The following is a 24112-nucleotide window of genomic DNA, read 5'->3' as shown; positions in this document are numbered from 1 at the left end:
CGCGCTGCCCGGGCGGGCGCCGGCCGCTGGCGCCGCTACTGCTGCTGCCCCCGGGGCGCGAATCCGCCGCCCGCCGCCCGGGGACCCGGCGAGGGGCGGGGGCAGCCCCGAACCGGCTCCGGATCGTCCCCACTCCCGTCTCAAACTCCTCGGAAAGTTTGTCCCTTAGCACTCTGCCCAGCCGCTCCGGGAGCCCCGCCGCGACGAGGTGAGAGCTGGCGGAGAGGGGGGTGAGGGAGGGGACGCCCGCGGAGGAATGTGCCGGGCTAGGGGGCGGGGAGCCGGGGTCCCGGTTTGCACCGTCCGGCGGGGGCCGGCTGGCCGCAAGAGCCAGGATCATGTGCTGTTTGTCCCGCGGAGGCACAGAGAGGTGCCAGGCCCCGGGCGGCTGTCGGTTGGCTGGACAGGAGGATAGGGTCCGCATGGCCGCCCAGAAAGGCCGGAACGGGGCCTGTGTGAAAACTGGCAGGCGGACATGGTACAGGTGGCCTGAGGCCCCCTTTCGGGTCATTCGGCCTGACCCCAGCCGCGAGCTCCTCCCTGAACCCCACTGCTCCTTTACGCTGCACTGGTTGACCCCTGTACCTCTCCCCTAGTTCTTCCCCTCGCCATCCCCCAGCAGTGTCACCCCATTCGCTGTCCCATTAGTCGCGACGGCGTCATCATCGCGTGTCCCCATCAGGGTCCCTTCCCTCCCCTGGTCAGGGTCCGGGAGTCAGGGCTGTTCTTTCTGGAACAGCGTCTGTGGTTTCAGCTACTCCCTTCCTGTCCTGGGACAGACTAGCCCTCTCACCCCTCCCATGCCCTGGCCAGAAAGGCTGGTGAGGTGAGGCCCAGCATCACAGAGGTCTGAGATCCTTTGGGGCCACAGAAGAGGGCCCAACATCCCTGATCTCTCTTCACAACCCTCCACCCTGCTCTCCGTAGGCGTGGGTTGCTCAGCCTCTCCTTCCAGGGTGTGGGCACCCGATCACCCACATTCCTGGGCTCCAGCCTGGCACCTTCCCCAGGGCAATGGACGCCATAGCCCTAGCCCCAGGCTGGAGCTGGGACCTGCCTGCTTCCTTTTCCCTTCTCTCCCCTTTCTGGGGGACCCTAATGCTACCTACCCTCCCTCCACTTGAACACAGATATTCTGAATTCTCCAATAGAGCCCTGGGGTTGGTATGATGGTTACAGGATGACCCCACCCTCTCCTGCCCATTGTCCTGACTCCTGAGGAGGAAGTGTTGGGGGCTGGGCAAGGGGTTTGGGGCTTACAGGCAGGCCCTGTGGATCCCAGTTCTGGGCTGTACCTCCATCCCCTAGACTTTGCCCATCAGCAATCCCTCCCTCTGTGGAGGTTGTGGTCTCTAGGTGGGAGCTGGTTTCTATTTCTCCCTGGCTGACCCTGTGGGGGAATTTTAGTGCAGGACTTTTGTCTGCGATTTTCTGTCCTCTCATTTCTCTTCGGGGCTCCCAATTTGTGCTTTTCCCCTGCCTGTTGAACAGTTCTGTTTGCTGTCCTCTGGGTCTCTCTTTCCTTCACTTTTCCCATTATTTTCTTCATAGTATGACCTTAATCTTGCCTTCTCTCTTGTCTCTCTCACTCTTTTCTCCCCCTTCCTACCACCCTCAGTGTCTGCCCATATGTCCCTCTTTCTGAATTGCCCTCTGTCCAGCCTCTCTCTCTTTATCTGAACGTTCAGTACACTTGTGAGTGACGAGGAATAAAAATATCACCATCCCTGCCCTTGGATTCACATTGCGTTTGGCCACTCCAGAGGTCCAGCCGTCCTTACCTTTCCTAGCATCACCCCTTACCTGTTGCCCTCCAACCCTGGAACCCCAGACACACCTCTGGAGCTGCAGGTGCCTCCTAACCACTCTTCCCCCACAACCAGGGTTTCCCCCACAGCCCCAGCTGGCGTGGCCAGGCCCCAAGTGTAGGATGGGGCTCCTCCTACGAGGGCCGGTGGCAGCCAGAACTGATACAGCCCCCCTGATCTGGGGCCAGGACACCAGGTAACTCCGGGGTGACAGCCCAGCTCTCTGTGAGCTGGGATATGGCTGGGGAGAGAGGCAGGAACACCTTTGAGAGTCCCTGAGGAGAGTGACATTGGGGAGGCAGGCCAAGGGAACAGAAACTGGGTCCTTTAGGGGCTGGATAGCTGGGGGAGGGGGATGGAGAGACCGGTTCCAGGGAGAGGCTGGGAGGCAATGTCTGGGTCCCCGCAGTGGCTCTGACCACCTCTTCTGTCTCTGTCCTCCAGCTGAGGAGGGGAGAGTATCTGGAAGCCATGGCTGGTGCCTCAGTGAAAGTGGCAGTGAGGGTTCGGCCCTTCAACGCCCGAGAGACCAGCCAGGATGCCAAGTGTGTGGTCAGCATGCAGGGCAGCACCACCTGTGAGTGAGTCCCAGGGGCCCGGCTGGGCACAGGCAGGGCAGCCGGGCCCACCACGCAGGCCAGTCCTGCGGGGCCGAACCAGGAGGAGGGCTGTGCTGGGCACAGAGCAGGTGTTAGTTGGGAGGGCGGGGGCTGGGACGGGCTGGCCTTTCCATGCTCCCAGTCCTTGGGAGGGGGAATGTTGGCCTGGAGCCCTCCATTGCCCAATCCAGGGAGGCAGCCCGGTGGGGGGCGGGCCCTGGGAAGCCAAAATTAGCTTTGGTGACTGGAGGGGGTGGGGAACATTAAAGGGGAGAGATGCACTAGGATGGAGGTGGGGAGTGGGATGCCTGGATTCTGGCGGCTTATGGGGAGTGGGCAGAGGTTGTGAATACCTGACTTTGGCCTGCTTTCCTTTGCCCTCTCAGCCATCATCAACCCCAAACAGAGCAAGGATGCCCCCAAAAGCTTCACGTTCGATTACTCCTACTGGTCACACACTTCGGTGAGGCTGTTGGGCTGTAGAAAGAGCTAAGCAATGGAGAACAGGGGATTTAGGTCCTGGGGAGGGGGGCATTGCTGGGAAAGAAGACCTTCAGGGGATTGGTTGGGAGGGCCAAGACCCCAGAGTGGGGAGGGTGTAGGACTCTGAGGTTGTGACTGGGACCAGGATGGGGAGGCAGAATCCCTTGGGTTAATTAGGACTGGCAGGAGCATGAATAGGACTATGATGGGGGTGGGGGGATACCCAGGACCTAGTCATCTAGGGCTCCTGCTCTCTTTCTGTGCCCCGCCTTCACCTAGGCCGAGGACCCCCAGTTTGCATCTCAGCAGCAGGTGTATCGGGATATTGGAGAAGAGATGCTGCTGCACGCCTTTGAAGGCTACAACGTGTGCATCTTTGCTTACGGGCAGACGGGAGCCGGGAAATCCTACACCATGATGGGGCGGCAGGAGCCAGGACAGCAGGGCATCGTGCCCCAGGTACATGCGGGGCCTGGCAGGGCAGCCAGGGCTGGAGCATCTTCAGCTGCCCTTAGGGGAGGAAGGCTGGGGGTCTAAAGGTTATGGAGTATAGACCTGGCTCCCCGAGGTTGTTAGTAATAGGGAATGTGATGGGGGTAGGGGTCGGCTGCACACCCATCAGGGCCCACAAGGCCACAGCTTTGATGGCAGAGAGCACTGGGTTTGAACCTTGCTTCTGCCACTTACTGCTGTTTACTTGTCTCTTGATGACCTGTGGGTGTAGTTTCCCTGTAGGCTTGTGTACCATAGTCAAGGTGTTGAGGGTAGAGAAAGCCGGTTGTGGGTAACTGAGAGTTGACCGTATTCTCCCTGACTCTGCAGCAGAGTGGCCTCTCGCACAGGCGCTGGGTTTGCTTCCTGCCTCACCGAATGCTAGCCTGTGACCCTGAGCAAGTGTGAACCTCTCTGAGGTTGCTTACCCATCTGTAAACTGGGAGCGATCCCTCTCTCAGGGCTGCAGTAAGGGATAAACAGGGTCACTAGAGACCTGGCCCGGCCCAGGGCTGGGCACCACAGGTGCGCCATGAACAGCAGCTTCTCTGTGCTTCTCTGTGTCCCCCTCCAGCTCTGTGAGGACCTCTTCTCTCGTGTTAGTAAGAACCAGAGTGCTCAGCTATCCTATTCTGTGGAGGTAAGCACAGGTCTTGCTTGGGGGCTGGGAAGGGGCACAGTGTCCCCTGGGCAGGCAGGGGGAGAGCAGAGACAAGTCTGGAGTCAGACAGCCTGGGATCCACATCAGGCTCTGCCAGTTAGTAACTGTAGCTTTGGGCAGATGGTTTCTCTCTCAGCTCCTGAGTTCATTTGTCTGGAATGATAAGGATGGGGGGTCCCATCCTGGAGCGTTGGGAGGATCAGTGAGCTCGCACGTGTGAAACGCTTAGTGCCCTGCAGTAAAGGCCCAGTTAGCTTAGCTGCAGTTGCTGTATCACACCTAGTGGCAGCGAGGGTGAGCTCCGTCGTTGCTGGCTTTGTTAGTTCTCATTTGCTTCTCTTGCTCAGGTGAGCTACATGGAGATCTACTGTGAGCGGGTACGAGACCTCTTGAACCCCAAGAGTCGGGGCTCTCTGCGGGTCCGGGAGCACCCCATCCTGGGCCCCTACGTGCAGGACCTATCTAAATTGGCTGTGACCTCCTACGCAGACATTGCAGACCTCATGGACTGTGGAAATAAGGCGCGGTGAGGCGGGCTGTCGGGGTGGAGGGCAAGGGAGCCAGGATTGGGAAGGTGGCGGGCAGGACCCACTGACCCCTCCCTCCCCTCCAGGACTGTGGCCGCCACCAACATGAATGAGACCAGCAGCCGTTCCCATGCGGTCTTCACCATCGTCTTCACTCAGCGCTGCCATGACCAGCTCACTGGGCTGGACTCAGAGAAGGTGGGACCCCCTCCCCCCATTCCAGCCTGGTAACAGGGACAGTGATGTCATGATCGGGCCCTGTGTCCTCCCTCCCTGGCCAGGCTGGGTTGAGTGCCTTCTCCTGAGGACTTTCACAGCCCCTTATTTCCCCTATCAGACCAGTGGGGAACAGTCTCCTGTTTGCATGTTTGTTTGCATGTTAAACTTCTTGGGGCAGGACTGGAGCCCAGTGTGTCCCTTGTCCAAGCACACAGTGGGCTTGTAAATATCTGTGAATGAATAAATGAACAAACAGACAAGTAACCAGACCTTCTCTATCGTGTTCCCTTTTCTCCTGTCCCCTTCCCTCCCCAGCTCCTGGCTTTCTCCATCCCAAGCTAACTGCCCGGTCCCTTTGCTGGGTGTTCCCCTGACTTGCCTGCCCCACCCCCACTGACCCAGTCACCTCCTGCCTCTTTCCTCTGACCCAGGTCAGTAAGATCAGTTTGGTGGACTTGGCTGGCAGCGAGCGGGCCGACTCCTCGGGGGCCCGGGGCATGCGCCTGAAGGTGAGGGGGCTTGAGAGGGACAGATGGGGCAGTGCTGGGGGCTGTGTGCGGCAGTCTCTAATCATAACCTGGGACTCCGGCTGTGAGAATGGAGGGGAAGGGGATGGGGGTGAGAGAAGAAGGCCTCATTCCCCACATTCCTCATCCCTTGCCAGGAAGGCGCCAACATCAATAAGTCTCTGACTACCCTAGGGAAGGTGATCTCAGCCCTCGCGGATATGGTAAGACCTGGGCGTAGGAAGAGGAGGGGCTCTGGGAAAGCCAAGCAAGGCCAAGGGGTGGCCCACCCTGACCCCCTTCCCCCTTCTATCCCTCAGCAATCAAAGAAGCGGAAGTCGGATTTTATCCCTTACAGGGACTCTGTGCTCACCTGGCTGCTCAAGGAGAATCTGGGTGAGGGTCTCCCCCTCCTCTCTCTCTCTGCCAACCCTGCCACCAATCCTGCTAATCCCCTTTGATACGTCTGACCAGTCCTGTTGCTGCCCCTAGAACCTCAAATCCTCCAGTTGTCCGCTGACTCTCCCCCTGACCCGGGGGCATCCTTTGATGGTGTCCTGATGCCGAGATCAAGCCCACACCCTCCCTGCCAAGCCGAGGGCCTCACCGACCTGGCTGCCTATGACCCTTCCCTGACCCCACACCCACCTCTGACTTGATCCTCCTCCCACTGACCTCTGACTGTCCCACAGATGCTTGATGTCTCCCTGACCTCACCCCCACTTCCTCTGAGCACCTGATTTCATGATTAGCTCCACAACTCTTAGCTTCACCCTACCTCAGACAGTGACCCTATTGTATCCTTGCCTGAGCACTGAGGGCCCCTGACCCTGTGACCCAGTCTGACTTTTCTTAGGACCCCGCCTGGCTCAAACGTTCCCCTCCTCTCTGTTCGTAGGTGGGAACTCACGTACAGCGATGATTGCAGCCCTGAGCCCCGCAGACATCAATTACGAGGAGACTCTGAGCACTCTCAGGTGGGGCTCTGGCTGGGCTGGGGCAGGACATGAAAAGTGCCAGGAGCTCAGAGGCTGGTTGCTTAGGACCCTGCCCCTGAGACAGGGTGGACCCTCTACTCTGCCCCACTGTGACGAAACCTGGGAAGGAGAGGGAATCACTTGGCAGACCAGGGTCACCTGAGTCTGGGCCGCGCTGATTCCGACCCTCCTTCCTCACCCAGGTACGCCGACCGCACCAAGCAGATCCGCTGCAACGCCATCATTAATGAGGACCCCAACGCCCGGCTGATCCGAGAGCTGCAGGAGGAGGTGGCCCGGCTCCGGGAGCTGCTGATGGCACAGGGGCTCTCTGCCTCTGCCCTGGGAGGTGGGGCTCCGGGAGGGGCGGCTCAGGGAGGGACCGCTGCCCACGAAGCCCCACAGGTGCCCTGTGGCAGAGCTGCAGAAGTACAGAGGGGACGGATCGTGCTTTCAGCTGTCAGAACTGGAAGGGGCTGAATCTCTGGGGGAGAGGTGGGCAGGATTCAGACAGCTCCTAGAGCTCCTGAAATGACAGGAGCAGGCACTTATGGTTCAGACACTACATTGTTAAGAATAGGCTGCTGGGCACCTGCCTTGACAGAAATTCTCTTGAAACGCTGGGAAGTAAGTTGATCATAAGCTGAACAAGAATCAACAGCGGAATGATTTCTAAAACGTCATGCTCAGCCTCTAACTTGGAGTGGCGTCTGTGTTAGAGGGTCTGTGATCTGTGTTGGCTGCATCCGGTGCAGACTGTGCATTCAGTCTTGGGGTCCGTCCTGTTGAAGAGTCGGGATGCTAAGGGACACAGCAGGGGAGAAAAAGGGTGTCAGTTCTGGGGCAGAAAACATAGACGTAACGTTTGCCTTCCCACATTTGAAGGGTAGTCTCACAAAAGGAAAGGCAGTGTAGTCTCTGTCATCCCAGAGGGCAGAACTAGCAGCAGGTACACGTGACATGGGACAGATTTCAGCTCAACACAGCTAAGCCCTTTGTGATGGTGTGAGTCATCTGGTAGTGGAAAGACCTGGCTGCCTTGTTCAGTGATGAGCTCTCTATCCCTGGAGGGGAACAAGTAGAGACTCTGCACATTTGCCATGGCTGCAGTGGGAGGGCTCTCTGCCTGGTGGTGGTGGACCAGATGTCTTCTGCAGTCCTTACAGGCTGGTCCCCTGGGAAGTCTTCTCTGTCTCCGATCAGTTTGTCTTTCCTTAGCCTTTGACCTCTTCCTCCTTCCTAGGCCTGAAGGTAGATGAGGGGAGTCCTGGTGGTGCTCTGCCAGCTGTATCACCCCCCCCAGCCCCAGCTTCACCCTCATCTCCCCCAGCACACAACGGGGAGCTGGAGCCATCATTCTCCCCCAATGCCGAGCCCCAGATCGGGCCTGAGGAGGCCATGGAGAGGCTGCAGGTGGGAACTGGCCCTGGCAAGGGGCAGGGGTCTGGGGGCCGCTGGGAGTCTGGTTCTCCAGAGCCAGGGTTGAAGAGGAAGAAGGAATCCTCGGAGTAGCGTGGCTCTCCTGGTAGGTGCCTGTCCCAGCCTGTCCTGATCCCTGCCTGTCTTATGCCCCCAGGAGACAGAGAAGATTATAGCTGAGCTGAATGAGACCTGGGAGGAGAAGCTACGTAAGACGGAGGCCTTGAGAATGGAGAGGTGTGAGGGGCGGGACTGACAGCTGGAGCCCTGGAAGGGGCTGGCTGGGGAGGGAAGGTTGGGCCCTGCAGGAAAGGGGTTCCTGGGTATTGATGGTAAGACCAATATTTGCCTCTCCTTTGCCTCCAGAGAAGCATTGCTGGCTGAGATGGGGGTGGCCGTCAGGGAAGATGGGGGAACCGTGGGCGTCTTCTCTCCTAAGAAGGTGAGTTGAGGGATCGGGCGAGGGGGCCTAGGAGACTCTGGATGCCGAGAGAAGAGGTTTGGGGTCACAAGGTAATACACTCTGTGATCTCTGAGGTCTCCAAGTTGTCCCTCCACCGTCTCTGCCCCGCTCCTGCCCCTTCCTCTCTGTGTTGTCCCGCCATCCCTCTTTTCTCCCTCATTCCGACAGCCGGAGAGGCGAGTGCTTAAATGCCTGTGGCCAGGGACTCTGGGGACCACAGAAGGATGCCAGGGTCCTTGCCTTTAGGAGGATTTCAGGAGCTGCTTAGAATCTAGGTATTTACAAACACAAACCCACGCACACATGTGTATGTAAGTTCGTGCTTAGAATTTATCTGTGGATTTGTGAGAAGCTGGTTACCCCAGGGGAAAGGGAAAAGATGTGGGAGATCGGAGGTTGTTTTGTCCACTGTATGCTCTTTTGTATCATTTGAATCTTGTACCCTGTGCGTGTTACCTACTCAAAAACAAACAAACAGACAAACAAACCCTAAAAAAATACATTTTTGAAAGGATACCTTGGAAGACAAGACTATAAAGGGAATGGAGGGAGGAATAAGCCTTAAACTGTAAAATGCTGATTGTTAAAACAGTAAGAGGTTTAAGGATGGAAGCATCAGTGCAGCCTGGAGATATCTGGAGACTGATTTCCTGCAGAATAGGGTTTGGAAAGTGGAGTCTGAAAGATGGATTGGGGGTAGAGAAGCAGAACATCTGGCTGAGCAACCATGGGGCGTTGTCGGCCGAGTGGGGCGCACCAGCACCTGTCACGTGTCCACCATGTAGTAAGTGCCTGGTAAGTCTCTGCAGAGAGGAAGGAAGGAAGGAAGCAGGGCAGGAGTGATCAGGCTCTGTTGGAGACAGGAATGGTGTTCAAAACCTTTGACAACCGTCATGGCCCAGGAGCCAACCAAGAGTGGCCGTCAACAGCCAGCACAGCTGGACTGTTGCACTCTGATGTAGGGATGATGTGGAGGCCAGTTTGAGCAAAGCAGGAACTTCCAGTCCCACCCCTGAAATGGAGCCAGCCTCTCCTGTCAGGACTGTGGTACAAAGCGTACTAGGATCAGGTCCTAAGTGAGACACACTGTGCTGCCTGGAAGAGGTGGGGGGCTATCGGAAGGCTGCCCCTCTGAATTTCACATGGACAGGGTGCCTGGGAGATTGAGCAAGCCGGGATCGTTGAACAGGGATCCAAACAGAGGAGGGCGTCTGCCTGGCCTGGCCTGCGGCACAGCTAGGACAAGAGAGAGCCATAAGTGGGTGATTGAGGGCGGCAGGCCAGGCTGAGGGGAGAGGCCCGGGCCCGGGCCCCCAGGGCTTTGGGGTCCCTCCAAGGCCCCCATCTGGGAGGAGGGGCTGCAGGTGGCTCTCAGTGCAGCTTGCAGCCACCTTGGGGTGCTGGGGACCTGAGGAGCTTCTGCCATAGCTGAGGGGCTGGGGAAGGGTAGAAAGGGGTGGAGATACTGACGGGGCAGGTGTTTCTTTCCTGGGAGGGTTCACACTGCACAGGATGCCGCCTGCTAGAGCCCAGGACCAACGGGAGGGGGCTTCTGTTTGATGCCTAATTGCTCTTGTAAAGGTAACGTACCCCAGAGAACAGTCGCGTGGTACTGTGAGGTGCGTGAGCTGAAGAGGAAACCTCCTTCCTTCCCACCCTCGGGTTCCCCTCCCAGAGGCGAGTCCTGCGGTCAGCTCCCGATGTGTTCTAGCAGTGGTCTGTGCATGTAGAGACAGGGTGCATTACACGTAATGACCCACGCATGCACACCCACGTCCACATGTTGCCTCTCTTGGAACAGCATTGGTTCTGTACCACGTGAGTTACTTTTCATATAACAATGTACTGGAGTCCTGTCTTCCGCTTTTCAGTGTCAGAATAGGCTGCTGTATAGATGCATAATTAATTTAACCAGTGTCTTACTGATGGACTTTAGTTGATCCGCGTTCTTTGATAGTATAAACAATGTTGCAAAACATAATCTCAAATATGTTTGTTATCTGTAGAACAACTTTCTAGAAGTGGAGATTTGGGGTCCAATGGTAGCCAGGTAAAATTTTGATCTGTTTTGCTGAAGTGCTTCCGAAGGTTGTAACCTTGACATTTTATGCTTCCCAAGAGTCACAGAGAGCCTGTGTTCCCTCACCCTCTGCAACTTTCTGATCTTTGCCAGTCTGATTGGTATAAAAACGTGTCTTAGGGGAGTTTGCTCTTCTGCGTTTTCTCCAGGTGGTGAGGTTGGATGCATTCTCATATGTTTAAAAGGCATGTAGCTTTCAGAGGGAGAGCTGTCACAGTCACAGGGAAAATGGGTTCGGTTGGGTTGGCTGCAACCTGGAAAAGGTTAGCTGGGGAATTGGGCTCTTGGGGGAAAAGCTAGTTTGCCCTGGAGAGAGCCTAGAGCCTTAGGGAAAGCCCCCTCTTTCTGGGACCCCTCCACCAGGCCTAAGGCTTTCTTAAAGCAGTGATTTTTAAACTCAGCTTGGAGCCTCCTTCACAGGGGCCAAGGTAGGGGAGGAGGGAGCAGGACCAGACTCTGAGTACCACCCGCCAGCCCCCACTGCGCCCGAGTGGCTCCCTGCTTATCTGTTTGACATGTTAGGCTTCTGGGTAAGGTTTCGCAGGAACAAAGGGTTCCAGGGCTGAACAAAGATTGAGAAGCACTGCCCTAAATCATGTCCCCTCTCCCGAGGGATAGATCTCTTTCTACCTCCAGAGCCCATCAGTGTTTGCTGTTCCCAAGCAGGCCTGATGCTGTGGTGTCGGGAGGGGCATGGGTGTCCCTCAGGAGACGAGGAAGTGTTCGCTGGGGTGATTGCTGGGGGCCCTGGCGGAGGGGCAGACACACGGATACACACCCCTCTTCAGTGGACACAGCCTGGTGCTCCCACAGAAATCAGGGGTCCTGACTCTGGCTGTCTTCCCCCACACCGTGTGCTTTCCTGCCTCCGTGCCTTTGTTCAGGCTCCCCCTTTCACCTGGAACACTTCCTTCTGCCCGTCCACATCCTCTGCATCATCAGAGACCGGCTCCTATACTGCCTCTTCCATGAAGCCCCTTTGACCCCCCAAGCACCCACTGGGCTTCACTTTATTCATCTTTGTGTGCGAGCCCCACCCAGGAATACAGTAGGATGAATGAATGAACGAACAAATAAATGAACGAGCTACATGAGGGTGTGAAAAGTTCAGAAACTCCACTCTGAGACTTGTGTTTCCCATCTGCAATGGTGTTTCCACACACAATCTTATCTCACCAAATTGACCCTGATATCCTGACCGACAGGACAGCAGCATCTGGGTTTGCCTCATCTCTGTCACCTCTGTGGGGTCTTGCATATAGAAAGGAGAGAGGAGACGAGGCGGAATGGAGGCAATGGAGAATGGGGCTCTTGTGTCTGGGTAGAAGGCTTCTTGGAAGGAGTGGCATTTGAGACAAACCGTGAGGGATGAGGTACAGGAAAGAAGTGAATGATTTTGACGGGTGGGGTTGGGGCTGGGAGGGAGGCTGATCCAGGCAGGGATGCGGGAGCCCTCCTTCTGGAGTGAGTGCTCAGAGTCCACTGGGCAGGGACACAGAAGGGGAGAGGGGGCCCCCGGAAAGGGGCTTGAGTAAGTGGGCTGGGGCCCTGCTGTGTCGGAGGCCCAGGGGTACCAGCATAAGAAGCAGACTTGAGTCAGGAGGGCACGCGGTGCCAGCTGGAGAGGCCTGAGCTTCTCTGCACAGTGGGCGTGGTGTGAGCAGGAAGCCGGGAGACCCGCCGAGATGGACCCGAGGAGATGGCAGGGTGGGCCGAGGCGGCGGTTGGTGGGGAGGGAAGATTTCCAGGGCTTGGCGGCCAGTGGTGTGAGGTGGATGCAGAGGGGACAAGCCTGTGTGCTGCCCCGAGTTACGTGCCTGGGGAGGGCCAGGGTGTCATAAGAGAAACAGAAGTCAGGAAAAGGTGCTGTAGTTATAAAAGTAATCCATGCTCCTGAGAAATTCAGGCTGGAATAAAAGGTGGGAAATACCAGTCCCCTAAGCCAGTTCCTCCTGTCCTCTCCAGAGGTGGCTAGATATATTTTGAAGGAAGAAATGACGAGCCCTGGGGACAGAGGGAGTGCAGGGAAAGCAGAGTGAGGGCAGGTAGATTCTGGTCAGGGAGACTGGTGGGTCCAGGTGCCTCTGCAGAAACGGGGCCTGGGAAGGGCACAGATAGTTGGGGCATCGTGTGTGTGAGGAGAGGTGGGTCAGGCTGCCCCGAAAGTGACTGGGGTAAGTGGGAGCAGGAAGTGGGAGAGCTCTCCTTCTGAGCGAGGGGAGGGGATGTTGCAAGTGGTGCCAGAACCTTGAGGGGTGTCTGCCCAAGCTCCTTCCCTCCCTCTTGGTGGCACCCCTGGTGGCTCTCATGGTCCCTCTCCTGACTGCCACCCTCTCCTCCTCAGACTCCGCACCTGGTGAACCTGAATGAAGACCCCCTGATGTCTGAGTGTCTGCTCTATCACATCAAAGATGGCATCACCAGGTAGCGTTTGCCCACAGCCTGTGGGGCAGCCTCTCCCTCTAGGGTGTGGTTGCAGAGGGAGGACCGCACTGGTGACTTCTTTCCCTAGTGACCTCACTGGGGACACCCCAGATCTCAGGACAGCATCTCTGTGGGCCTGCTTGCTCTGGGCTTCCTGAGTACTTACTGGGCCTGGGACCAAACCAGCCCAGCACTTGTGGGGATAGGTTCTGATCTACTGGCGCAGAAAGTAGGTGGGAAATTGGACCACCAGGTCTTAGCACCAGCACCATTGCCTTGGCATCCCTTTAAGGGGACCCTCCCCTAGTGGGGAGAAGGGCAGTGCCCACAGGGCAGGTGGCTTCTCTGGGCTAATGTTAGCAAACCGCTGGGGCTCAGCACTTCCGAGGTCCTTCCTCTCCCACCACAGGCTGTACAGCTGTCTTTGGTGACCATCAGGGGAGGGATGGGGCCCTGAGGCTGAGGTCACCCGTCCCCCTCCAGATTCCCTTTCCCCTTTGCTGTGTAGCAGTGAGGACATGGGCTTTGGAGTCACGCAGATCTGGGCTCAAATTCCAGCTTCACCATTGCCGGGCTGCATGACCTTGGGCAAATTACTTATCTCTCTGTGCCTCAGCTTCCTCATCTGTGAAATGGGAATACCTATGCTTGGCTCACTGAGTCGGACGAACTGGTGTTCAGAAGGGGCTTGGTGCATGTGTGACTGGCACATGCTCAGAAAATGTTGGCTGTTGCTTCCCCAGGGTCGGCCAGGTGGACGTTGACATCAAGCTGACCGGGCAGTTCATTCGGGAGCAACACTGTCTGTTCCGGAGCATCCCTCAGCCAGACGGAGAAGGTAATGGCTGAGGGAGTGCGCGTGGAGTGGGCAGACACAGAGAGAGGCAGGTCCCGCGTGCCCCCACGATGAGTGTGGAGGCCTGGGTCGGGCACTGGGAGTGTGGCTGTGTGAGGTGGGGGTGTGTCCTCGCCCTGAGAGGGGCTTCGAGCTCCCGGTCAGTAGTGGGGCCCGACTGTCTGCACCCACCCTCAGAGTGCAGACTGTTAGAATGGGTGGGGAGTGGCAGTGAGGGTCCCCAAGGCAGCAGCAGAAGACTATGGCTCTGGAGGAGGAGGTTTTGAGGAAGGAGATATCCTACCCTCTTCCTTTATTTTTTTTAGCCTCAAATAGCACCTTGATCATTTTCTTTGAAAATTTGTCCTTTTTTCAGTGGGATATTTGAATTTATCTCCCAAAACTCAATTTTCTGGCCACCTATGCCTACAGAGGTTTCAGGCAGTGAATGAGCCCATGTAGCCCTTTGGTTCCAAAACTCTTAGAGGTTTTAGTCCTTTATGACCACAGCTGCAAGAGCTTTTGGTGGGGAGGGTATAGCTCAGTGGTAGAGTGTGTGCCCAGCAAGCATGAGGTCCTGGGTTCAATCCCCAGTGCCTCCATTAAAAAAAAATAGTGGATAAATAAAAGCTTTATTACCTCCCCGCCAAAATAAAATAATTTAAAAAAAGCTTTTAGGCGTCACGAGCCATCAGGATGAAGGTTGTAGCCGTTCTGACAGGTAATGAAACAGTGCTCGTGAGGCCCAGGCTGTGTTTTGAGGTCACCATTTTGTTTGTTCGTTTGTTTGTTCTGGGGTGGCGGTAATATTTATTTATTTATTAGTAGAGGCCCTGAGGATTGAACCCAGGACCTCGTGCCTGCTAAGTGTGCGCTCTACCACTGAGTTATAGACTCCCTGCTGGTTCAGTCATTTTTAAAAAATGGAATGATTTGGGCCCAAGTGAAGTTGAGCTCTGGGAAGGGAGTTGGGCAGGGAGGCTGGCTGTGTCACACCTGAGCTCTCAGGTCTGACATCCCCCGGGGAATGGGGGACAGGATGCGGGGCCATGTGGTCAGTGCATGTTTTAAAATAAGAAGACCACCTCACGTGACCTGCCACTCAGGTTGAAGACCTGCCCGCCCACCCGATGGGCTTCAGTTCCATTCAGGGTCAGCAGATTAACGCAGTCGTTCTGGTCTGGTTCATGTCTCCAGTGGCAGCAAGCACTTCCGGCATTGCGGGCTGCGAGCTGTGGAATCAGTTCAGCCCAGTGAGTTATTGCCAAGTTCCTGTTCTGCGGTTCCCCCAAGCCTTGTGCTCGGGTGATAACGAAACCACACAGGCCCGCGGAGCCAGGCCACCCTCGGAAGCTCCGAGTGTTTTGGGGGAGATGATGGGCACACGTTGGTGACATCACACTGAAAGCAGCCGATGGTTCCATGCCCTGAAGGATGGGGGATATATATAAAGGGTTTGTGCGTTTGGGCCTTTGTTCTTACAGCAGGTTTAAGACCTGACCAGAGACAGGCAGAGAAGAGCAAGCGTCAGGGACAGAGGTGTGGATCGAGAGAAATAGTTATTACTGACTGTCTACTTTGTATTTTCTCACACAGGTCTCAGATAAGGGAGCTGAGGTCCCCAGGGGTTAGGGAATTTGCCCAAGACCACACCACACAGCTAGAAGGTGGCAGAACTGGATTGGGACACAGTAGGGCAGGCTCCAGGGCCCATGCTCTGAGTCCTGGGCGGCCCCAGGCCAGATTGCTAAGGGTTCGTGCACGTGGAGAAGGCTGCCCTGGCCAGGCTGGAGCGAAATCTTCTTGCCTGGCCCAGTTTCCCTCCATAACAGCTGTCCCCCTCCAACCTCAATTTTAGATTATTCACTGAATTACTTGTTTATCATCTTTCTTCCCAGCTGGAAGTGAGCTCTGTAAGAGCAGGGATTTTGAGTTTTCTCTCCCCTGTATTTCCAGGATCTAAAATATAAAATAGTGCCTGGCATATCATAGGCGCGCAATGTATTTGTGGAATGGATGAATGAATTTGAGGCATGCTGGGAAATAAGGGCGGACATAGACTGGTACCCATTACAGCCACCCCATCCTTCCCTCTGCCGCCTTCTTCCATTGCTGTTCTCGGACACACAGGGATGCTTTAGCTCTGTCTGCCTCCTCCTTCTCCATCGTTTCTGCCCCTTGAAATCCGAGTCTCCCTTCAAGCATTGGCTCAGAAGTTACCACTTTCCCGTAATCATTTCCAGTCCTCAGCCCCTAAGCTGAGTTCCTCTTTGCTTTCTTTGTATTCCCACAGCGTCAGTAGGCTTGCATTCTGTTACTATTCATTCTGTTTTCTCTATTACTTTTAATGTAAATAAGAACTCACTTTGGCACATCAGTTTATTCGAGCCTTTCAGCCACTCTGTAAAGAAAGACTTTGTTATCCCATTTTATAGCTCACAGAAGTCAGGTGACTTGCTTAGTGTCCCTCAGTTAAGGAGTCACAGAGCCTGGGTCTTTGGCATACGGGGGTGCCACCGTGACAACGGGGCACTGGTACTCGAGGGGAGGGAGCTGTCTCAGGCATCTCTGTGTCCCAGCAAGCAGCAGGCTTGTACCAGGAGCATCTCGATAGATGTTTGGGTTGGGTTGACTTTACCTCATCCTGGGAAGATAGTGATCTGTTGACTGTGGCTTGAGACGATTAGTCAGGTGGCAGTTTGCAAGAGGCATCAGACAGAAGTGGGCTGGGAGCCTGCTGAAGGAATCCAGACCTGGGCTGGTCCTATGGAAAGGAAGGAGTGGTCATCTGGAAGGCAGAAATGCAGGGCTTGCAGACCAGTTAGACCCAAGACACCAAAGCCCTCTGAGGATTGTGGGCTTGCTAAGCCAATGTTGGGAGGATGGTGGTGGGTGGGAAGGGAGCCCCGCAGAGGTCCCTCGGGACCATAGCTGGGGCTCTAACCCTCCTTCTGCTCTTCCTTTCCCGTGCTGCCTGCCACCAGAGGGGCCAAGGCACCCCCGACAGGTACTGGGGTGGGATTGGGGATGCATGTGTGCTTCTGGGCTGTTGCAGGGTGGGAATCTGTGACCATAGCCCTCTTCCCCCAGGGTCTGACCACTCCCTTTCCTCTCTCCCTGCCTCAGTGGTGGTCACCCTGGAGCCCTGTGACGGAGCCGAGACCTACGTCAACGGGAAACTCGTGACTGAGCCCGTGGTGCTGAAGTCAGGTAGAGGCGGGTGCAGTGAGGGTTCTGGGCCCTGGCTGCAAGGAGGATCTTCCTGGGTGAATCCTGGGCAGGACCCAGAAACAAATAGGAAACAGCATGGGGACGTTAAGGAGTCAGGTTTGGTTTCTCTTGCTGCCTCAGGGATATAGGAAGAGGATGCCAAGCTCTCTGATTCCCCTTGGCTGTGAGGGACAGGCTGGTTCCCGGGGTCAGCTAGGGGATCCTGGCTCTGACCTCCATCCAGCTTGGGGCGGTGGGAGAGATGGTGAAAGGCCCCTGGGATTTGGGCGTGAGGAGGGGTTTGCTGCTATGGGGGAGTGAGTCCACTTTTCCATCCTCCCTTCTCCAGGGAATAGGATTGTGATGGGCAAGAACCACGTTTTCCGCTTCAATCACCCGGAGCAGGCCCGGCTGGAGCGGGAACGAGGGGTTCCCCCGCCCCCAGGACCACCCTCTGAGCCTGTCGACTGGAACTTTGCCCAGAAGGAGCTGCTGGAGCAGCAAGGCATTGATATCAAGCTGGAGATGGAGAAGAGGTGCGTGGGGAGGTTGCTGGTGCCCCGAGGCCCTCCCGGCTGTCCCTCCCAGGCCCCCAGGCCCCGGCGCCCTCCTGTTGTCAGACACCCCACTGAGGTGGCTCCAGAACCCACAGAGCTCTTCCCTCCCACCCCCACAATCCCAGGTTGCAGGATTTGGAGAACCAGTACCGAAAAGAAAAGGAAGAGGCTGATCTTTTGCTGGAGCAGCAGCGGCTGGTGAGGGGCTGGGCGGGTAGGGGCGCTGCATGGGGCAGGCAGAGGCGGGAGGTGGGCTGGTGGGCACGGGCACTTCAGTCTGACTGCAAATTGGGAAGTCAGAGTGGGCAGTGGGCCCAGGGCAGTTGGGATGGCGTCTAGGAGGAGGCAGGAGAGAAAGTAACTTGGGGAGGAACCCATGTGTGCAGGGAACTAGGGTTCCTTCCAGGTGCCTGGGGCTTCCTGGATGCTAGCCCATCCTGTGCCACCTTTGATTTTTACCAAATCCAAGTACCACCCATGTTATTATTTACTTAGGATTCTTCTTTAAATGGAAGTTTAAGAGTGAGGGTACAGCTCAAGGGGTAGAGTGTGTGTTTATCATGCACAAGGTTCTGGGTTCGATCCCCAGTACCTCCTCTAAAAATAAATAAACCTAATTACCTCCTTCCCCCCAAATTAAAAAAAATACGGTAAATAAAATTTTTTAAAAATGGACTTTTAAATATCTAACCTCATAGTGAACAACAACACATATGCACGAAACCTGTCTTGGTGTGGCTACAGCTAACACTACGGTCACTTTCTCTGCCCTGGTCACTGTTCCACACACTCTGGGGATGTTAATCCTCGTATCTGGGAGGGAGGTGCTGTCATTACCTCCGCTGTGTAGAGGAGCAGAGGTCTAACCCACCACTGCGCAGTTCTGCCCACGGTGTTTCCATGTCGCTGGAACACATGGCTCTGGGGAGTCCTTAGCCCTCTCCCCCTCCGTCTTCTCTCTCTCCCGCCCCAGTATGCGGACTCTGACAGCGGGGACGACTCGGACAAGCGCTCCTGCGAGGAAAGCTGGCGGCTCATCTCGTCCTTGCGCGAGCAGCTGCCCCCCACCACGGTCCAGACCATCGTCAAGCGCTGCGGCCTGCCCAGCAGCGGCAAGCGCAGGGCCCCCCGCAGGGTGTACCAGATCCCCCAGCGGCGGCGGCTGCAGGGCAAAGACCCCCGCTGGGCTACCATGGCCGACCTGAAGATGCAGGCGGTGAAAGAGATCTGCTACGAGGTGGCCCTGGCCGACTTCCGCCATGGGCGGGCCGAGATCGAGGCCCTGGCCGCCCTCAAGATGCGGGAGCTGTGCCGCACCTATGGCAAGGCCGAGGGGCCCGGAGATGCCTGGAGGGCCGTGGCCCGGGATGTCTGGGACACGGTGGGCGAGGAGGAAGGCGGTGGAGGCGGAGGTGGCGGCAGTGAGGAGGGAGCCCGCGGCGCGGAGGTGGAGGATCTCCGCGCTCACATCGACAAGCTGACTGGGATTCTGCAGGAGGTGAAGCTGCAGAACAGCACCAAGGACCGCGAGCTGCAGGCCCTGAGGGATCGCATGCTCCGCATGGAGAGGGTCATCCCACTGACCCAGGTAGGCAGGGCCTACCACCCGGCTTCTCCCCGGGGAGCCTGAACCTCCCACCACAGATTCCAGCTTCCTTCCCCCTCTTCCTTTAAAAAGTCTTATCCAAGTTGAACGCTGCTTTGCTCAGCATACTTGGTGAATCACCTGCCTTACAATCACCAGGGCGCTCATTGAAAATGCAGATTCCTGGGTTCTGCCCCAGACCTCCTGAATCAGCATCTTTGGGGATGAATCTGCATTTATAATAAGTACCCAGGTGTTTCTGAAGTACAGTGAAGTCTGAGAACCACTAATATAGAAGGTACAGCTTTTAAGTTACTCCTCCATGAGTGTTCAGACCCGGCTCCAAGGGGACCCTTGACTCTGTTAGCCGCTGTGCTGAGCGCGTTTCCTGGGTCACCATGTAAAGCTTCCCAGCGGCCCTGGAGCAGTCATGTTATCACCTCTCCCTGTTTTGCATGCATTCACTCAACAAGTACGTATTTGAGTGTTTGCTGTGTGCCAGGCACTGTGCCAGCTGCTGCGGTTACTCAGCATTTCTGCTGTGTCCCAACTTGCCTCCTGGGGGGGTGACAGGCAGCAGTTGTGGTTCTTGAAGGCTTACTGCTCCAGGCGCAGCTCCTACCCCTCCCTCCTCGCGCTCCCCTCTCCAGCCTCTCTGGCTTCCTTGCTGTTCCCTTCAAGGCCTTTGCACCTGCTGTTCCCTCTGCCTAGGACGCCCTTCCCCTTGATAACAATACAGCTTGGCCTGCCCTTCCTTCAGGTGTTCACTAAAATGACAGCTTCTCAGGGACTCCCTTCCTGTCCTCTCATGGCAGGTACCCCCCCACCCTGGCCTCCTGACTCTCTTCTTTCCTCTAGTGTTTTCCATGCAAACATGTACTTTTTCTTATAATTATATAAAATATATAACATGGTACTCTATGCCTACATATAAGACAAATATATATTAAGCAATTGAAATTTATGTATCTATATTTAACTTTTTATGGAGGTACAACGTGTGTACCATACTATATATTCTTCTTATTCATTTGTCTCAGCTCCCTAAAATGATGGCAGTTGTTCCTCCCTTTGTTGTTGACTGCGGTATCCCCAGGCACATCGTGTGTTCGGCAGTATTTGCTGAGTGCCCACCTGTGAGGCAGGGTCGTTTCTCATGTAACCTCACAACAGCCCTGTGCAGTAGGGCCTGTCATCACTGACGTCATCTTACACTGATCCCGAGCCACGGCTGGGAGGTGGTGGACTGGGACTGAGTCAGAGCACCTGGCTCCAGACCTGGGCTCCTGAGCCCCTGTCCCTCCGGCTTCCTCATCCTCTTGGGACCTCTGGACATTCAGCTGCTCCAGGGCCTCCCATCTTGTCCTCCCGCATCCGCAAATCTTCAGGACCCCCCCCCCCTCACGGCCCTTTCTCTCACCCCCTCTCCCTCCCAGGATCATGAGGATGAGAATGAAGAAGCTGGTGAAGCCACGTGGGCCCCGCCCCAGGGGTCCGAGGCAGAGGAGGAAGCCCCCAGCGACCGCACGCCCCCCGCCCGGCCCTCCTCGCCGCCCCTGTCAAGCTGGGAGCGGGTGTCGCGGCTGATGGAGGAAGACCCTGCCTTCCGCCGGGGCCGCCTTCGCTGGCTCAAGCAGGAGCAGCTGCGGCTGCAGGGACTGCAGGGCTCCGGAGGCCGGGGCGGTGGGCTGCGCAGGCCCCCGGCCCGCTTCGTGCCCCCCCACGACTGCAAGCTGCGTTTCCCCTTCAAGAGCAACCCCCAGCACCGTGAGTCCTGGCCAGGGGCAGGGGCTGGGGAGTCCCCAGCGCCACCCCAGGCCCCCGAGGAGCTCACCCCGCCTCCGGCCACCCCTGTCCGCAGGCCCCCAAGTCCCCGCAGGTCCCACCGTCCCCGCAGGAACTCCCTGGATGGAGGGGGCCGAGCCCGGGGAGGGGGCTCCACGCAGCCGGAACCCCAGCACTTCCAGCCCAAAAAGCACAACTATTATCCCCAGCAGCCCCAGCCCTACCCAGCCCAACGACCCCCAGGACCCCGCTACCCCCCATACACTACGCCCCCTCGGATGAGACGGCAGCGCTCAGCCCCTGACCTCAAGGAGAGTGGGGCGACCGTGTGAGCCCCGCATCCTGGGCAGAGAGGGCCTGGCGGGGCCCCTTCCTGGGAGGAGATGCTGCTTCCCCAGAAGCCGTGGGGCGGGGAGGCCTTAGAGACAAGAGAGAAGGTCCGCGTAGGTGATAGAAGATGTAGGGTGACTGGGCCGGAGGCTGGAGGAAGGAAGAGGGCACGGAGCTGCCAGGAGCGAACCAAAGTGAAGGAGTGACGGGAAGCTGCCTCGGGGCCGCCCCTCGCAGGGGGTCCCACAAACGCTGCTAGGGGTGGGTGGGGAGCTGGGGTGCTGCGTAGTCAGTGTTCGACTTTCTTTTCAAGTGGGGGCAGAGGGGGGAGCACCTAGAGGGAGGCGTGGTCTCCCCCTGTCCTGGCCCTTGTCTGTCTGTCCGTCTGTGGTGGGTTTCTGTCTCCAGGGAGGTGTGTCGGGATCGTAAGTCATTCCCTTCCCCTTCCAGGCCTCCTGCTATATTTGGGGGACCTGTCTGGTTTCTGGTTTGGCCGGGGTCCCATGAGGATGTGGGACCCTTCAATAAAGAATAGCAAACAGGGAGCTTGTGGCTGGTGCTTGTTTGGGTTTGGTTTTCGATGGCAGTAGATTATATAAGTAAAGTGCACAGATCTTAAGTGTGCGGCTTAGTGAATTTTTACATAGGTGTGCACTCACACAGTCACCACCCAGTTTAAGTTAGAATGTTTCCATCATGGTTTCTGGAACGTTCAGCATCATGTCTCCTCTCTTGCGAGTACGTGACCCATTCTTTACTTCCCTTTCGTTTTGCTTACCCAGCATCTGCATCTCTGCCCCAGCCCTGCTGTCATTCCCCTGGACAGAAGAGTGGGAGGGATGGGGGGAGGAGGAGGGCATTGGCAAGCTGGCCATTCCTAACGGAAAATGGAGGCGTTTGGGGGACAAGGAGGGATTCTGCTTCGTGGACTCACTTACCTGTCCCCCACGCAGCCCGGTTTCCCTGGTCTCTGTTCTGTCTTGCGCGTGTTTAACGAAGAACAGGGGCAAGCTTACTGCACCCACCTGTTTTCATCCCATTTGTGTTCCCTGCATTTTGGCAAGGCGCATTCAGTATCCTAAGTAGTATTTTGTCTTAAGGCTGTTTTCAAGAAGGATGCTACTTGCTTGTTGGAGCGTTCTGACTTGAAGGAGCACGAACATGTTTGGCAGGTGAGATTGTGTCCCTGTGCTGCCCGGCCTGCTCAGGCCAAACCCCAGAACCCCCATGTTTTCATCCCGTTCTCGGGAAAACACTTCCACCCATATGAAAATTTGAGCTGCTTGCCCACAGCTTCCTGATGTCAGTCTTGAGGTGCCAGCAGCCCAAACCATAGACATTATCCCAATTGCAGACAAACCACGGCCCTGGGCAAGGGTACGATTATGTTTACTCTTGGTTTCCGCACCCTGATGTTGGCCACCTTTATTTTGGCAACTTTGACTAAGGTCTTCAGGGATCTGTTGACAGTGACCCAAGATCTGGAATGTAATAGATGGTCTGTTGACTGCGTTTATTTGAGCAGTTTATAATCTGGTCAAGGAGACTAAATGTGAGCAAGAAAATAATGATAGAATACAAAATTCTCTGCAGGTCAGAGCAAGCTGAGTGTACAGGCAGCCTGCGGGAGGTGGGATGGGGAAGGTAGCTTGCTAGTTTAAAATACAGTTGGATTATTTTTCCCTCAAGACTACCTTATAGAAATAGGTGTTACCATTTTTTATCCACTTCTGTCTTCCAAATCAATCTTTTAAAGCGTGATGGATTTTAGATTTTATTCAGAGAAGTGCCCACTAATCTCCTATCTGCTAGCATTCCTTGTGCAAATCATCCTTAAAACAGCCCTGTAAAGTGAGTCTCTTTGTGCCTCCATTTTTCAGATGGGAAGACTGAGGTTTGAATAGATTAAGGAGTTGTCCAGCATCATACAGTTCCTAAGAGGCAGGATTCCACTGCAGGTTAACTTGACTGAAGCCCAGACTGTCTCATGCTTCTAGGATGTCAGGTATCACCTTTCCTTCTAGAAACCACGTTGTCTTCCCCTCATGAGTCTGCCTCTAGTTTCTGGTCTCTTCCAAAGTTGCCCTGTGAAGAAATGAGAGCTGCTCTTTGTGAATCTCCCCTAGGATCATGGGCGGAAGCCACCCAGACAACCTGCCAGCTTTCTGGCTCCCTTAATTTGGACATTTCTGCAATTTCACCATTGATCCTTTTCATTGGAAATTCAGGCCAGCAGCCTCTGCCTCATTATACACATTCTCACTTCTCCCATCCACTTCTGTCTCTCTTGAAAGGCAAGGGGAGGCTGTGGCATCATCTGGGTAGTATGTCTCTTCTAAAGATCTGGTCACCAGATGGGTGTCATAGAAACTGCTTCTCTCATCCCTAAACAATTCCCCAGTTGCAGGAGCCGATATTAACCTTCAGTGTCCCTGATAGCCTCATCAATGAGGATATCCACCTTGACTCCTCTGGGTCCTTTCTCGTGCTCCCCCAACCCCCGATCCTGGAGAAGGACTCTGTTCAGATACCTGGACGGTCTTGCCCTGGGCTCCTGTATCTTAACCTATAGCTGAGTTCCTACCTGATGCCCCAGGCACATGGACCAGCCTGGAAAGTTCTCATGCCTAATAAGCTAAGCTTCTTGTAAAATGACCTTGGAAATGGTTCTGGGTGTTCTTGCTGAGCCTTCTCAGCGAGAGAGGAGAAGCAGCTCCCCTTTCTCCAAGCCCAACAGGTTAAGGGTGCAGTCGACCTTTGGAGCACACAGACCTGGGTACCAGACTCATGACTAGTTAGCTGTGCTATTCTGGGTAAGTCAGTCCCTCAGTTTCCTTCTCTGTAAATAGGACTAATAACTCAATAAAGCTGTTGGGAAGATTTAACGAGATAACACACGCAAAGGGCCCAGCACATATCAGGAGCTCAAGGTTGGTGCCTCCCTTTCCCCCTTGTTCTGAACTGGAAGTGAAGCCTGGGGAAAGAAGCTGCCGCAAAACGAGGTCAGGTCCCAAAAGATGTCAAAGCTCTTCTGCTCAACCCTCCACGACCCCCTATCCGCCAAACCGCTCCCCAAGCCCGGTTGTTCCACTGTTGTCCGCCAGGGGGAGAAGAGGCGCGCGTTCCCTCGCGGGCCGCTTTCGCTTGCGCGT

At 55.9% G+C, this 24112-nt stretch overlaps 1 protein-coding gene across 1 annotated transcript; it reads left to right on the top strand.

Moving 5' to 3' along the window:
• The first annotated feature begins 2 nt into the window (after positions 1-2).
• Positions 3-21505, top strand: KIF1C (kinesin family member 1C). Its single transcript, XM_031467840.2, has 23 exons — positions 3-208; positions 1884-2004; positions 2253-2385; positions 2794-2870; positions 3170-3349; positions 3957-4022; positions 4391-4569; positions 4657-4768; positions 5221-5298; positions 5454-5519; positions 5616-5691; positions 6194-6272; positions 6476-6621; positions 7516-7685; positions 7849-7928; positions 8058-8133; positions 12579-12658; positions 13402-13496; positions 16620-16703; positions 17053-17239; positions 17386-17458; positions 18234-18848; positions 20282-21505. Exons 3-23 carry the CDS (start codon positions 2280-2282, stop codon positions 20960-20962), a joined length of 3306 nt encoding a protein of 1101 aa, XP_031323700.1. The 5' UTR covers positions 3-208; positions 1884-2004; positions 2253-2279; the 3' UTR covers positions 20963-21505.
• The last annotated feature ends 2607 nt before the right edge of the window (positions 21506-24112 follow it).

Source organism: Camelus dromedarius, chromosome 16, assembly GCF_036321535.1.
Source record: "Camelus dromedarius isolate mCamDro1 chromosome 16, mCamDro1.pat, whole genome shotgun sequence".
In the NCBI taxonomy this organism is placed as follows: domain Eukaryota; kingdom Metazoa; phylum Chordata; class Mammalia; order Artiodactyla; family Camelidae; genus Camelus; species Camelus dromedarius.
Note: the sequence above shows the minus strand (reverse complement) of the source record. Positions and strands in the feature narration are given on the sequence as shown.